Source organism: Monodelphis domestica, chromosome 2, assembly GCF_027887165.1.
Source record: "Monodelphis domestica isolate mMonDom1 chromosome 2, mMonDom1.pri, whole genome shotgun sequence".
Lineage (NCBI taxonomy): Eukaryota > Metazoa > Chordata > Mammalia > Didelphimorphia > Didelphidae > Monodelphis > Monodelphis domestica.
The window spans coordinates 209251174-209267525 of record NC_077228.1 but is presented as its reverse complement, the minus strand read 5'-3'; the positions used below and the strand labels follow the sequence as shown (position 1 = coordinate 209267525).

The 16352-nt window shown below is 35.8% G+C and overlaps 1 protein-coding gene and 1 long non-coding RNA gene across 15 annotated transcripts in view; one reads left to right on the top strand and one right to left on the bottom strand.

Moving 5' to 3' along the window:
- The window catches only part of TANC2 (tetratricopeptide repeat, ankyrin repeat and coiled-coil containing 2), a 686196-nt gene that overhangs the window by 180477 nt on the left and 489367 nt on the right, over positions 1-16352 (bottom strand). For all 14 annotated transcript variants that reach the window (XM_007482545.3, XM_007482543.3, XM_007482542.3 and 11 more), the window contains one exon: positions 11248-11511. In XM_007482545.3, the coding sequence (XP_007482607.1) occupies positions 11248-11511 (264 nt within the window). The remainder of the gene's footprint in view (positions 1-11247; positions 11512-16352) is intronic.
- Positions 752-15511, top strand: LOC130457243 (uncharacterized). The gene is made up of 3 exons (XR_008916403.1): positions 752-896; positions 14587-14753; positions 15241-15511. It is a non-coding gene; the product is annotated as an uncharacterized LOC130457243 (long non-coding RNA).

Sequence of the window (16352 nt, the reverse complement as noted above, 5' to 3'; positions counted from 1 at the left end):
TATACAAGACCTATCCTTATCTTCTGATTTCTATTGTCTTATTTCTGAAAAATTACTTTGTGTTTTACTTAGTTGTACTCATATTGTTTTCCCCAATAGAATGTAAGTTCTCTGAAGGCAGAATATTCTGTACCTGTTTTTAGTATTCCCAACATCTAGCATAGTGCCTGGCACAAAGCAGATGCTTAATAAATGTTTACTAAAAGAATGAATAAATGAATGAAGAATAAAATAATGACATTGAAAGTGAAAGAGTCATCAACATTCTTACATTTCTTTTTGCTTAGTCATACAGCAAGAATTTTAAATTACTAGAAATGTAAAGGTAGAAGGGATCATTTTATAACATATATTCAGTTTACAGATAAGGAAACGGAGGAAACAGTGCATAAGTGGTTTGCTCAAGCACAAGAAGAATTACGTGTAGAATGAGGAATCAGATGACAATAGCAAAATCTGAAAAAAGCTGCCGCTTTTCTAAGAAATACAACATAAAAAGGAGAGAAAATGTTCTCAGTCCAGCTAGGGGGATATTTTCTCTTAAAAGCTTAAGGGTTTAGTCATTGTATTTGACATAGGAAAGTTGGTTACAGGAGGCAAGGAAAAAACGAGATTATATGTTTTAGGGCACTGATTTCTACCTGAAAATTCCCTATGAAACAAAAAACAAACAAGGAAGCAGCTCTATTGTAGTGATGCTGTGGCTATGGTTACAACTAATGCTATTGCTACTCTGGTCTAAACAATCCCTCAAGTGCCTGCCTGTTTCTGAATGTGCCTGTTCCTGGCAGTAGCTGACTGTTTAGCTGTAGTCCAAGTTAATCTTCTCATCAGTGTTGCATGATTCCAATATGGGCCTCAGCTAGCTTGAGAAGAGTACACATTAGAGCCAAGAGGTAGGCTCTGCTTTCAAACACTGCTTACATCATTGTAATTATTGAGGGCAATGTGGAGAACAAGGGCTGTGCCGCAGAGCTTATGAACTATGACTTGGGGGGTGGGAGGGGGGGGACATGAAGGTAAGATCTTTGTCATAGCCTATAAAAGTACACCTGGTATAGATCACAGCAGAGAGAGGGCAATTTTATCTTTGTTCTTATCTGGTTTCTTCCTGCATTGCTGGGTATGTGGCTTTGTTCTGACTTTTAGATGTCAGCAGAATTGGGGAAATAAAGGAAAGCCCTTCTTTGTTCCATATTAGGAACTTCACACTCTTGTCTTTATTATGCATTTCAAAGGTCTACTTTTCTTCTACCAGCACATTTACTGGTCAGTTTAACTAGGTTGGGGGAGTGAAGGAAGAAGGGAAGCATTTTCTTTCTTTTTCATGACCCTAAGGTATACCAATAAAATGCATATTTTTGAAGTGGAAAAAAACCCAAGAAATATTGTTTTAGAACACCTTAAATTTTCTTTGCCTCAGCAGGTTGAGGATGATAGGGGTGCCTATGTTTGCAGAGACGTCCTGTTTGTTATCAATCTTGTGCCAGATTCTGGAAAGCAATGGGGATGAAGCAGTGAGAATGTCAGGAGTGAGGAAAAAGCCTTATCTAATAAATCAATAAATTCATTCTTTTCAACTGCTTAAAAGCCATGAAGCTGGCATCTTGACAGCAGTGAGATAATGAATGTCTACAGACAGCATCTGGCTCAAGCAGCACAGAAAACTCTTTAGAAAGAGGAAAAAGTGGGCAAGGGGAAAACAACAGAGATGCTAAGAGATGTCTCCACAGTCATGATGTAATTTTCCCAACAAAGAATCTCAATCTCCTGACCAATTATCTACTAACTTCACTGTCTACAAATCACACTAATCACAGTTTTCACTATGTGCACATTTCACAAAATCTAAATGAGGAGTGACAAAGTAAGAACAAATCTTACTTCTCTTCCCTTCTTTTAGCTTCTGGCCAATCAGTTTCAGTTACCTCAATCTGGTTTAGCCTATCTTCTAAGATGGTTTTACTGGAGTGTGGCCATAGCATATGCTACAGCTTCTTGGAGCTACAGGTGAGAGTTGGGTAAGAAATGAATACCAAAGATGGATGAGCTGTCCTGAAAAGAGCATGGTTTACAAGACAGATGCTAGTCCTTTCTGAACACTCCTACTTACTATACATACTGCTTTTCTAGGACAGCTATGAATCAGTGTCCTTCTCAACTGTACTATAGAATTACTTATTCACTTCTTTTTCTCTGCACAGTCAACAATAATTGACTATCATATGGGTTCCTCAAGAGCTCATGAAATATAGCACAAAACTGCTTCTACAACTAGCTTTGTATAAAAGTGGAAGTTATTTCTCTCCATGGGTTTACATATAAGATTTATAGGATAGTCATTTAGCTGAAGTCAATGTCAAGTCAAATGGATTTAGCTACCAAGAAAGGGTTTGGAGGAAAATTCCTTAAGGTTTCCATTTTTTAAAAATAGCACTATATTTCTGATGAGTGAAAAGCCTGACAACCTTAAACATGGAAAAACAATATTTGGCATTTCTTATATCATTAACTATTATTCAATAATGATAAACACAGTTTGGCCTTTCCAAAAACTATAGAGCTCTGTGGATTCTAATTTTTGTAGAAAGCTGAGGTAGTATGGAGAAAATGGATAGAATACTAGATTATGAGTCAATGTAGTTCTAAGTTCAAATTCTGCCTCCACAGCAACTGGGTTAATTCTGGGCAAATGACAACCACTTATTTATAAAATAGGATAATAATAGCAACTACTTCAGAGGGCTGTTGTAAGGATCAAAGAGGGAAATTTATGTAAAGTACTTTGCAAGCCTGAAAGTGCTATTACATGTGTTTTCATCATCATCATCCTCATCATCCTCATCATTAAAAAAAATCTGTGATTTCATTGATTTGAATTTATTTCAATGATACAGATTTCAATTCAGGAATGCTTGACTATCCTAGTCTACACTTATATATGCTCTCTCATGAGTTCTTTTTAAAGGGTCCACTCAAGGTGCTGGAGGTCTTTACTTTCTCATGACATTGCAAGATTACCAATTGTAGTACTCTGGTTGTCCACTTAATATCCCTCATTCTTTTAATTTCTGTCATTATCTTCTTCCTATCAGAAAATTACTTGATGATGTCTTTATTTCCTACACTTCTTTAGAGTTCTTTTTTGGTGGGGAGTATATAGTGCTGTCTTCTCACACTCACTACTACTTTCTCTTGGCTATTTTAGTTTTTGGAGCCAATGGAATTTCATGATTCCTGCCATTTGGCAATACCAGTAGAATGTCAGGAATGAAACGATGGACCTTTGCTTTCATGGGAATTCTGGGGTTAGGAAAGGAACTCTTGAAATTTCTTCAAAGCAATTCTGCCCCATCTCTCTACTTTCTGATCAACTCTGGGTCTAAGCTGTCCATTTTTACTGCATACTACAAATATACACACTCATAGATAAGCTCTATAGAATCCAAATGAATGTTGAAATCTTTACAATAGAAATTGTTCATCCACTTGGCTTTTCCTGTGTGGATGGACAGGCCAAACTCATTTGAATGATTACGTCCACAAGTATTTAAGTTCCTGCTATGTACTTCTGCAATAAGCAATTAATTTACAAAGAAAGGCAAAATCAAAACTAAACAATCCCCATCCCAATCTCAATCAGAGGGGAGACAATATGCACAGAACTAAGGAAAAATAAAGATATCTTCATCAGGATAAAAAGGTGCTAAGAGGATTTAGAAAGGTTTCTTTTGCGGAACAGGGTTTTAGTTGAGGCTTAAAGGAAGTCAAGGAAGCCAGGATATATAGATGAATAGAGTGAAAATTCCAGGCCAGGGCAAAAGCCAGTGAAAATGTAGAGTTGGAAGATGGAGTGTCTTGTGTGAGGAAGAGCAAAGAGGTCAGGGACACTGGACTGCAGAGTGTGTAGACTGGGGTGAGTTATAAAAAGACTGAAAAGTTATGAAGGGGCCAGATGGTAAAGGACTTTAAATTTAATAACCTGAATTTAATAAATGGAGAGGTGTGAAGGAAATGGTCACGTGTTAGAAGATCAATTTGACAGCTGGATTGACAGAGGATGGACTGAAGTGAGGGGGGACTCAACAACTAAGAACAACTAAGAGACTATTACAGTGGTCCAAGCATGATGATGAGTGCTTGACCCAGGGTGATAGCAGAGGAAAGAAAGGGGGCATACATAAGAGATATTACAGAGGTAGAAATTACAGTACTTGACAACTGATTGGATATGGGAGAGTGAGAGGGAGCACACAGTTTGTTCTTTTCCATTCCAGCTCATTTTACAGGTAAGGAAACTAAGCAAACAAGGTTAAGCAACTTGTCTAGGATTACACAACTGAAAAGTGGCTGAGGCTGGATTTGAACTCAAGTATTTGTGTGTAGTTGAGCACAGTTAATGAGAAATGAGTAAGTAGTAGAACTGAAAGACTAGGGTTTTTGAGGGACTATCAGTATGTATGCTGAAGTCCCCTGGTATGAAGGAAGGAGTTGAGAGGGGGAAAAAGAATGTAAGCCTAGGCACTGACCATATTGAGTAAAGGAGAGATTCCTGGAGGTCAGCAGATCCATTACTAGAATTCTGAATGGGAGGATAAAGATAGATTGAATGAATTTAAAAGTAGGAGAGGTTACTGAATTATGGTGGTAGAGGCAGAATCTGGAAGCAAAAATTGGGAGCATGGAGTATTCCAACTCTCCTCCACCCTACTGCCCAACCAGTCACTGGGTGATTATGAAAGGGTGACTACAAATGCCATGAAGTTAGGAGGGAACCAGGTCTTAGTGAGTACAAGGAGATGGAAGGAGATTTATATCATTAGTACAATGTCATCCACAATTGGGAGCATCTCGAAGACTTCATCATTTGCAGAGAAACCCTTCTTCAATCTGATCTGTAAACTAGATCTCTTCCATCACTGTGGTTGTCAATACCTTTGGCAATCATACACCTATTTATTTTATACTTTAACTCAGCATTGGTGGATGTTATTGAGTTCATGTGCCCCAAATGAAACTTCGAGTTGCCTGTGAACCCCACCCCATTACCTCAGAGAGTAGAGGGAGGGAGTACATGCTTTGGGTGGCTGGACAGAGGGGTGGGACATGCAAAAATGTCCTCAGGTTCTGGGAAGAGGGGGAATGGAGTAGTTCCCCCACATCCCCATGCGGGTCCTGCACACGTGCCAATACTTTGCCAACACTGCCTTACCTGATGATTTTTATTAGTCATTAAACAAGTATTTTTTTGGTCATGCTTATATCTTGAATGTTTTTAATATGTAGATGGGAGACATTTTATTGTAAACGATACTGTACAGTATTATTTTGATCTACTGAATTAAAAGAATTAGATGATTTTTTGCAATCAACAAATAAAGATGAAATCTTATATTCTCTCCCAGGTAACTGTGAGATGGTAAAGATCATTATTTAATATTAATAAAAAAACACTAGACACTTCCGTCTGTGGGAAGTACCCACCTTAAAAAACGGTCACTTTTTTACCATTCATCTTATTTAAGTGACCTAAATGGCAGCAGCAAAGAAACAATTTACTATTTGCTATGTTAAATAAGATCATTTTAAGGAGAAATGCTGTGGTGGGAGCATAATTTATGCCTACAAAGACTGTCACATGGTTTATTAGTGATTTATGGTTCTATGAGGTCCAATATGAGTCTATAAATTCCTTTATTTGTCAATAATTTGTCATGCTCTCATACTTCCATTTTCTCGAAGTTGTCTCAGTTATTAGCCCAATTCTGAGGGTAAAAAAAGATTGAACCAAAGAATGCTCAGGAGGTCAAACTTAATCCAGGGTAACTCCATGTTTAAGGTGCTCACTTCTAGAGTACATAACTAGGAAGGCTGAGGAATACAAATAAATGATAGGGCAAAGGAGAGTCAGCCTGGATACCATGACCTTGTAGACTATCTCTCACCTGTGTGTGTAGGTCTGGATGGCAAAGCTGTCATTTTTGGTTACTTTTACAACATATCCCTGGATCACTATCCCTAAACTGCGTGTTCTTGGTTTTCCTGATCTCAAGTTAAAAAATCATGCCTGAATGAACTGAAATGATCCTTTTTCCAGTTCATGGTATCAATTAAATAATAATGGTTTACTAATATATCACATTAAGTAGCTTGAAGGTGGTACAGAAGGAAGAAGAATTAACCAATTAGCTAAAGTGGAATAAAAGTCTTTGGCCAAGGAGCAGTGAGGTAGTTCAGTAGGCAGAGAGCCAGGCTTGGAAATGGGAGGTTTTGGGCTTAAATCTGGCTGTAGACACTTCCTAGCTACGTGACATGTCACGTAAACTCAATTGCCTAGGCCTTACTACTCTTCTGCCTTGAAACTAATACTTAATATTAATTCTAAAACAGAAATCAAGGGTTTAAAAAAAAGTCTCTGGGTAAGTGGGAATTGGAGGAGAAGATACAGAGGGCTACAGGGAAAATATAATGAACAAAAAGATTGAAACTTAAAAATTGGTTGTGAAATAAGTAAAATAGGGCTTTATTAAAGTGAGTGAACAGCTGAATGAGCAGCTTAAATGTTTCGTTGTTTTAGAGACGTGTCATTATGCTCTATCCAGAAACTTTGGATATATTAAAAATTGTTCCCTTTCCAAAGTTAAGCTTCAGTTCAATGATGTTTTATTTTGTGAAATGACATAACGGACTATTTGTGTTCAACCTTTTAAAGTTGTTAAGATAACAACTTAGGTTAAATAGTCAATAATTTGACAGTTTTTATTTCCTTATGAAATTATTCTGCAAGCACATACTTCTGTTAACTTAATAATCCTATGATATACTAAATAATTTTAGTCAATGATTTTTAAATATAAATTTTAGCAAAAAACTCCAACTTGTTTTAAAAATAAAATGTGATGACCTATTTAGACTTACTACATGCCCTTTGGGGCACCTATAATTTTGATTCTTTTGTGCTTGAGAGTAGATGTGAAATCTCTCTTCATAGTCACCTCTGAAGATTATTTAACATCAAAAAGAGAAACATGCTCACCTAAAGGTGTTGACCTTTACCATAGCAGATATATTGCACAAAGGCCAAATAAAAGAGAGTCTCTAGAGATCTGTTGTGGCAAACCTATGGCATACATGCCAGAGAGGGCACACAGAGCCTTCTCTGTGGACATATGTGCCATTGCCCACCAGAAAGCTAGAAGGACTCAGGGGGCCAAACTGCTCCTTTCCCCCTCTCTACAGTAGCTGCTGACATATTTTTACTTCACCCACTTCTTTGCCTGGTAGCCCGATGGGAGCACTTCTTCCTTCCCATGTCTGAGGTAATGTGGCAGTGGTGTGGTATCGTGGGCACTTGGTCTTGGAGGGGGCAGGGCACACTACTTGGTTTCTAAAAGCTTTGCCATCATTGCTATAGATGATGAGATTCCAAGTGTTTGGAGCATATGTTGATTGCATCAATATTATAGAAGCTTCTAAATGAGATTCAGAAGTATTCAAAAAGGATAAACCAAGCAATCCAAATGAAAAAAAAAAAGGAAAACATATGTTGCCCAGACTGTGTCATGTCATGAAATTGGATGGGAAGTCATAGAGCTTACTCTATCATTCCATATATCCTGGACAAACACTGGAGATGGATGGAACTTGTCTAAGGTTTGAAGAGGAATCAGAACTGCTTGTGCCACATTTGAAAAATTATGCAATACTGCCAGGGATGCTAAGTTGCTCTAATGAGAGCCCATATTCTATGTTTTTAACTTCAATATTCTTTTGGTGATATTTTTGGTGATTCTTTTGGTGATAAGGCTGTGGCGCATAAGACAACACAATTACAGAAGAATAAACATTATAGGTGCTCCAAAGGGCGATGGAAAGGCACATGGTGAGTCCAAATAGGTTATCGCATTTTTCCACTGGTGATTTGCTCAGAAAAAAAGTTGCAAATGATATCCTCAATGAGAGCCAGACCAGTTCAATGGAAAGGTTGCTAGATCCAAGGTGGAAGACTTAGATTTGAAACTCAGACTTTACATATACTACTTAAATGACCTTGGGGAAATTGCTTGATTCTTCTTGTTTCATCATCTGTATAGTGAGAGGTTTAGACTAGTTTATCTTGAAGTTTCTTCCAGCTCTAAGATTGTGATCCTACAACTTTATCAGCAATTCAATTTTTACATGAAAGCTCTGCTTTCTTATACAAAATGCCTATTGTTTTCTAAAATAGCACGATATGACCTTTCTTATTAATTTCATGTCAACAGGATTTAGAGAAGAAATTGATAGACCTTTAGGATTCAAGTTGGTATCTGTTATTCCCACGTTAGTTCCCAGGAGAGATATATCTGCTCACCTTCCAAGAGGATGCTATGGCTTTTAACATTTTAGGACCCTGTGCCAGGAATGTTCTTTCCTCTTGCTCACTCTCTCCCACCCAAATCCAAATTTTCTTTTAAAGCACAACTTAGGTGGCACTTCTTACATAAGGACTGACCTCCCCAAAGTTACTTTGCATTTAGTTTTATATATTATTATGTGCATGTTATTTCTTGTCAGCTCTTTGAGAGTAGGGATTATTTTATTTTTATCTTTGTATCTTCAGCATTTAGCATTAGCCTGGCATAAAGTAGTTGCTCAATAAATGGTTGTTGAATAGAATTCTATTAATTTGCTACTATTTTTGCAGGGGATTTAGACATACTCAAGAGAGAGTTCACTAATACCATATAACAATGAATCTCTCTTAAACTGGGTAGCCTCTTTGCAAAACTGAATTTCCTGTGTTTATTCCCAGTATCATGAATAAAGCCAAAAGATGACACATCTTCATGAGGTGGTAGCAGCAAGAGATGATTTGGAAAGGTTAGAAAAGTAAAACAAGTATGGGAAATAGCAATATCACTAAGTTATTTGAATATTAATCACAGTTACAGATTGGAAATTACTCATTGACAAACATAAAAGGGTATTGTTTTCTTACTCATATCCTAAAATCAACAAGATAAACCTATTCAGGAATTTCTCTGTTGAATGTATGAGAAAAAAGCCACCATTGTGGTGTTTGCATTTTTAAAATGTCAACATGCCCAACTACTCTTAGCATCATTACTGATTGCAAATCTGTTTGTGTGATAAAGGAGAATGACACTAGCCACTTAATTTTCTGTACCATTCTTCCACAACAAAGATTAGAAGTAGTATTTCTATTGTACTTTAGAAATGGAGGAGGGGGCAGCTGGGTAGCTCAGTGGATTGAGAGCCAGGCCTAGAGATGGGAGATCCTAAGTTCAAATCTGGTCTCAGACACTTCCCAGCTGTGTGACCCTGGGCAAGTCACTTAACCCCCACTGCCTAGCCCTTACCACTCTTCTGCCTTGGAACCAATACACAGTATCGATTCCAAGATGGAAGGTAAGTTTAAAAAAAAAAGAAATGGAGAAAACTTTTTATTCTTTAATTAGAGAGCAAGAGCACTCTGAAAATATCAGGTTTCTGGGATGTTAGGGCTTCAGGTATGTTGGATGTTTTCCTAAACTGTGGGCAATGATTTTTGTTAAAAAAAAAATATATATATATATACATATATACCATATAAAAATATAAATATATATTTATATATAAAATATAAAGTATATATATACTATAATGTTCTCTGCCTCCTTTATATGCCTCCACATTGTCAAAATGTTGCATCATATATGTTCTTTGATTTCTTCTAAAAAGTTATCTAAAACATATGCTTCTTCAGGTTCAGATCAAAGTTATATGAGAAGAATGACTCAAGAGTTGGAAAGAACTTTTAGAGATAATTCAATGAGGCCAATACACTAATTTTATAGGTAATTTAACTTAGGTCCAAAGAGGGAAAGTTTCATAATAATAATAGTAATGATAACAATAACTAACATTTGTATATTATTTACTATGTTCCAGGCACTGTACCAAGTGTTTTATAAAATATTACCTCATTTAATCCTCACAACCACCTTGGGAGGAAGTAGGTCATATTATTATCCCCATTTTCCATATGAAGAAATCAAGGCAAACAGAGCTAATGGGACCACGCACAGTAAATGTCAGTCAGAACTCATATTTCAAATTCCAAGAAGAGACTTCTTTCCATCTCATCCTCCCCCTTATTGCTTCCTTGACCCCTGTCTCACATGAAGAAGAGACCCTTCTTGCCAAGGCAAACCCCTCTGGCTGAATAATTGAACTCATTCAAGCTCATCATTTCCCACTCTCTGACTCATTTTATTTCTTTATTTTTCTGTAAAAAAAAAGAAAAGAAAAAAAAACCCTTTGCCTTCTGTCTTAGAATCCATACTAAGTATTAGTTCCAAGGCAGAAAAGAGCAGCAAGAGCTAGACAAGTGGGGTTAAATGATATGTCCAGGGGCATAGAGCTAGTAAGAATCTAACACCAAATTTGAACCCAGGTCCTCTTGACTCTAGGTCTGGCTCTCTATTCACTGAACCACCTACATACCCCTCTCTGACTTATTTTCAATCATTCCCTATCTCTGCTGGTTCCCTCTGCACTGCCTACAACATATCCATTTCTAACTCATTCCAAATGCTCCTTAGTTTTGAACTTCCCTCTTATTGCTTAAGGTACTATTCCTTCAGTTAACCAGCCTATAAACCTATGTATCATCCTTGGCTCCTTATTTTCTATCACCGTCTAAATCTAAATTAGTTGTCAAGTCTTGTTAATTCTAACTCTATAACAACTCTCCTATATATCCCCTTTTCTATTAACACTGTCTCCACCTTGATACAGGTCCTCTTAACTTCTCACCTGGTCTATTACAATACATTTTGGGTTGGTCTGTCTCAAATCTTTCCCCATTCCAGTCCATCCTCCACAGTAGTTACACTGTTCTTCCCAGAGTGCAGGACTGACCAAGTTATCCTCTTATTTATCCGATGGCTTTCTATTATCTCCATGTTCAAATATAAAATCCCCTTTTTGAAATTCCGTTTTTAAATAACCTCATCTTCAGGTTTGGACCCAGACAGGTACTGTTTCTGATATTATTGTTTTCACTGTTTTTGTAAGCAAATCATCATCTTAGGAAGATGCCACTTTCCTAAATATATGGTCATACAAATACACATACAAATGTGTACACATATCCAAACACCTAAATGTATGGAAATATCAAAGTACTGACAGTACAGAATTTATTTTTATCCCAATTGAGTCCAGTCAATAAATATAATTAAGTTTTTAAAAAGATCTTACCTGCTACTGAATTTGGCCGTGGCATTAGGTAAAGTGGAATAGATTGTACTGATTGGGACAGAACTGTTTCCAGGTTCCTTTCTGGGATCTTGTTAAGACTATAGGTGGAGGCTGTCATGTTTTCATCTACTCGGTATAAACACGAATCCATGCTGGATTTTTGGGACTGCCAAGGTTTCAGGTTTCCTCCAGATCCTAGTTCTTTACTGCTTTCCCCACCATACTTTGTTCGTTCCACATTTTCAGAATAACTTGTCAAAGTAGCTAGAACAAAACAAATAGGAAAAAATAAATAACAGAAAAAAATCAAGTAAAGGTCAGTCTCCATAATTTATCCATGATTTTTAAATGTCCCTTAAAAATAATACTGATAATGCATTTCATGTCTAACTGTAACCACAAAGCTTATAACAATTAGACTAAAATGAAAACATCTCATACACCTAGTAACTAATAACTAAAGGTCAAGCTAATAAGCAATTTTATTCAATGTTTACCATGACATGCACCAAAAATACAAAGAAAGAAAAAAAAGAACATTCCCTGGTTTCAGAGTCTAATGGGGAGACGATAGGCACACATCAAAGTACACACACAGATATAGCATAAGTGGGAGGAAGGTACCTCAAGAAGAAGGAAGGTACCTGCATCCATGGGGATGCCACTGGAGTTTACTGAATAGCAGGAAAACATAATCAGACTAGCACTGTAGGAAGATCAATTTGATAGTCAAGAGAAGGATGGCCTGGAGTGGGAAGAGACTTTAAGTGGAGAGGATACAGTCTAAACATGCAGTAAGAAAGGCCTGCATCAAGCTAATGGCAGTGTCAAAAAGGGCATCTGCCAGGGATATTACAAAGGTAAAATTGACATGACTTAGTTATTGATCAGATATAGAGGCTAAGAGTGCATTTTGAGTCTGACCAACTGGTAGGATGGTAGTGCTATTGATCATAATAGGAAAGTTAGGAAGAGTGGAAGGTTTGAGGAGAAAAAAAGTGAATTCAATTTCTGATATGTTGAACTTAAGATGCCTGCAGGATATCTAGTTCAAAATATCCAATAAGTAAAGTTGACAGTTGAGTAGAACTTAGAACAAATAAATTCTGAGAAATATAAGTGCTTAAGTACTAAACTGTGCCTGAATAAATATACTAAAAATGATTAGGCTGTAGACTCAAAACAATGGTAGCACAGTATGGTTGAAAGAATACAGGACTTGGGAGTTATTACTCCTGGGTTTGTTTGAAATTGCTGCTTAGAAACCTTTTGATGTTGGGCAATTCACTTAACTTCTCAGAGGTTGATTTAAAGTGAGTTTTTATGAGATGAATATTTTCATCTACAAATTGCAAAAATAATACTTATAATACACTACCAGCAAGGTAGCTGTAAAGAGAGCATATTGCAACATTATACCAACAAATGTATTATCATCACCAGTAGTATCTCATTCTCACTTTTTTGGTGAAGTTCATTTAGAAATGGTTTGAGGACAACTTGCTTTCCTGCTACAATTCTTTTATATTTAATCTTTTGTGGACTCTCATGCAGGAAGATAAGATAACATTTTTGAGTTTGTGTATAAGAATATTTGTATAACAATCTATCTTGCTTAATATCACTTTCATTTCTTGGTTTGATTTGACCACTATATTCACACATAAATCCTTCAGTTTCTATTTTAAGTGGGAAAATTATAAGTCTGTCTGTAAATTAGTAATTTTATTAAAATAAAAAATTCATAGTTACTTAAAACATCTTTACAACAACTCTACTGAAAGACAGAATGATAAAGATGACAAATACCTCATATTATTCCAACGTGGTTTTCATTTCTTTTGCTATTTCTCTAAACTTTTGAAAGTTTCTAATTTTATTGTAGTCTGCATTTTATGAAAATTCATTACAATAACATCTACTAAAAACACCATTCTTGAATTTTTACTATCCAATATGATACTCAAGCAATTGTGGGCAACAATAAGTTCTGTCTCTAGTGGTGTTCTGGTTCCAGAGTAGTTTATCTGCTAAAATCTCAAGTATATTATATAGCTTATGTTTTTGTATGATGTTTTATCTATTAGTTTAAAAAAAGGTACTAACCTCTTAATATACAATTCTTGTCCATCATATATTTTTGGTAATCCAGCAGTTCCCCCCTACCCCCCACTTTCAAGTGATATATACCATTTCCACTGTTTTATTTATAATCTACACTGATTAATAACTTTAGAACACTAAATCTGGAGTCAGGAAGCATCATCTTCCTGAATTCAAATCTGGCCTCTGACCTGGGCAAGTTACTTAATCTTATTTCCCTTAGTTCCTCATATATAAATGAGCTACAAAAGAAAATGGCAAACCATTTCAGTATCTATGCCAAGAAAATCCCAAATGGGGTAATGAAAAGTAAGACAAACAACTGAACAACAACAACAACAGACTTATAACTGTTTAATAATTTCTGATAGCAGTGACTAGATTCTGAATCATAAAACTGTTTCTTTGAACAAATCTCTACAGGTTAACCAATTTTTCAGTGCTTCTTTGTTGACATACTTTTGGCTGAGTACATGTGGATCTCTTCCACAGAGGGTCTTTTAATTCCACTCTTGTATCTTAGCCATTTCATAGGTTCTATACAGAGATAAACCACTTTTGCTTATATATGATAAATTTATTTTTACTTTGTGAAGAAAGGTCTATTTGCTCAAAAATATTTATTTGTTTTTAACCATTTATCATGTGCTTTAAGGTCTTATAATCCTCTTTTGCCTTTTTTTTGTCAAGGAATTGCTAATCTTTTTTTCTAGCTTTCTTGGAGTGATGACCTCTGTACTTCCTTTACATCATTCAAGTTTTTATTGGAGACACAATGTTGTCCATTTATCACATCAAAAATATACAGATTGGTATTGTAGAGATATTAAGTACTCTAAATATTCCTGCATTTAAGTTTTTACTGTTGAATGGCAGTCTATATATATGTAGTAGCCTTAGCATTTTCCTTGATAGCATTATGCCCAATCTATCTTGCTTGATATCACCTTCATTTCTTGGTTTGATTTGACCACTACATTCACACACAAATCCTTCAGTATCTATTGCAAGTGAGAAAACTGAGACTGGCTATGAATTAATAATTTTATTAAATCAAAAGTAGTAGGGGAAAAATAGGAGAGAGATATTTAGTTTGCTATTCTGTGGCCACCATTAGGTCCCCCTAACCACACTCACAGGAAATTCAGTCAGCACAGTTTATCATACTTTTCTTCTACTCACTAACTCTCACACATCATGTATCAGGAACCAACTGTGGCTTTTTATTTTGCCTAGGCCATCTTGGGTGGCAGTTCAGGAAGCATCTGCCCTGCCCCCGTCTTGAGATCTCTTGACTCTATTGCTGCCTTTTTCCAGCTGCCATCTTATCCTCATGACCCAATCCACTCAATGATTTCCTTTACACAATCCTCGCCTCCAGGTCAAGTTCAAGCTCATGCCAGGTATGCAGATAGTCGACAGGTGATGATGTCACTTGTGTGACTCCAGAAAGGGGGGAGGGTAAATTTCCTTTGCACACTATTAATCTGTAGTGTACAAAATACTATACTCATTTAAAAGAGACATATTGATATAATTGGGAAAATTTTCCAAGTGGCTAAATATGCTTTTCTGATGTTATCCTTATGCATCATTATTCATCTACTGTCTTGGTATAACTCCTTTAACTTGAAGTAGATATCCTTGGTTCTATTTAGAAGTGCTGATAATGGATGTAAGTTACACAGAATCATAGTAAGATTAAACTACTTTCCTAGAAAATGTCAAATTTTATGTCAATTACTCTTGATATTATTAAATCCTTAATAAATATCTACTTATAATCAATTATTGTGTTGGTATTTTAAATTAGAAATGATTTTTAATGAGGATATTATTTGTATTATTTGACAGTATTTATTGTCATTATATTTGAACTTATTTTTATAGGTTTACAGCCTATAACAACCACAATGATGGAATGGAGGCAGAAGCTTTCCTATAATCAATGAAGGCAGTATAAACATTATGGCACTTTTAGATGACTTGTCTAACAATCACAAAATCAACAATAAACTCCTTATACCTCATGGAACTTCTGTCATTCAATTTTTGTTCGTTCATTGTTTTCTCATTAGATGTTTACAGAATTTATTTGAGTCATACAAGCTGTGAATTGTTAAAATGAAATACAGAAACATGTAATTGGCCCATAATGCAAGGTCACTGCAATTTTCATCTTTTGTTAATAATTATGTTATGGTTTCTATTGAAAGAGACAAGATCACATATGTATCATGGTGGAAACTAGTAAAAAGCTTTGCTAGCAATTAATGATTCATTTGTCAAGTACTTGAAACCTTATCAGGGCCCATTTTTTCCAGTTTTGTACAGAAGCTATTTTCAGTTACTTTCCTTGACATAACTGGCCTTTTGTTCATTACATTAACGATGTATAAGATAGCTGCTTTGTGTCTGATCTAATTTGTATTTATATTATGTTGGTCTTAGACCATGGAGAGGACCAATAATTCTCCACATTCTCTCTAGCTAGTTGGCAAAGTGAATAGAGCACTGAGCTTGGAGTCAGGAACTCCTGACAGATTAAAATCCTATCTCACTTAACTATGTAATTCGGAAAGTAATTTAATCTTTGCCTCAGTTTCTTTACCTATAAAATAAGGCTAATAGCATTTACCTCACAAATTCAAATGAGATAATATTCGTAAGGCACTTCACAAACCTTAAAATGCTATGTAAATTACTAATTCTTGGGGGGTTCTCTAATTTCTTCTCTTCATGTTCTTCATAGTTTTTTGAACTATGGTATGGTTTTTGAATAATGCTAAATAGTTTATTTTCTCTCTGGTATGCTATTTGTATCATTGTAATCTTATCATTTTTGCTTTTTCATTGTTCATAAGATAATAGTTTAGTGTTGAAAGGGACCTTATAGCCACATAATCCAACTCCTCATTTTTCAGCAAAGGAACTATAGATTAAGGGTATCAAGTTTCTAATATATTTTATGTTTTGAATTCCATTCTACAGATTTCTTTCTC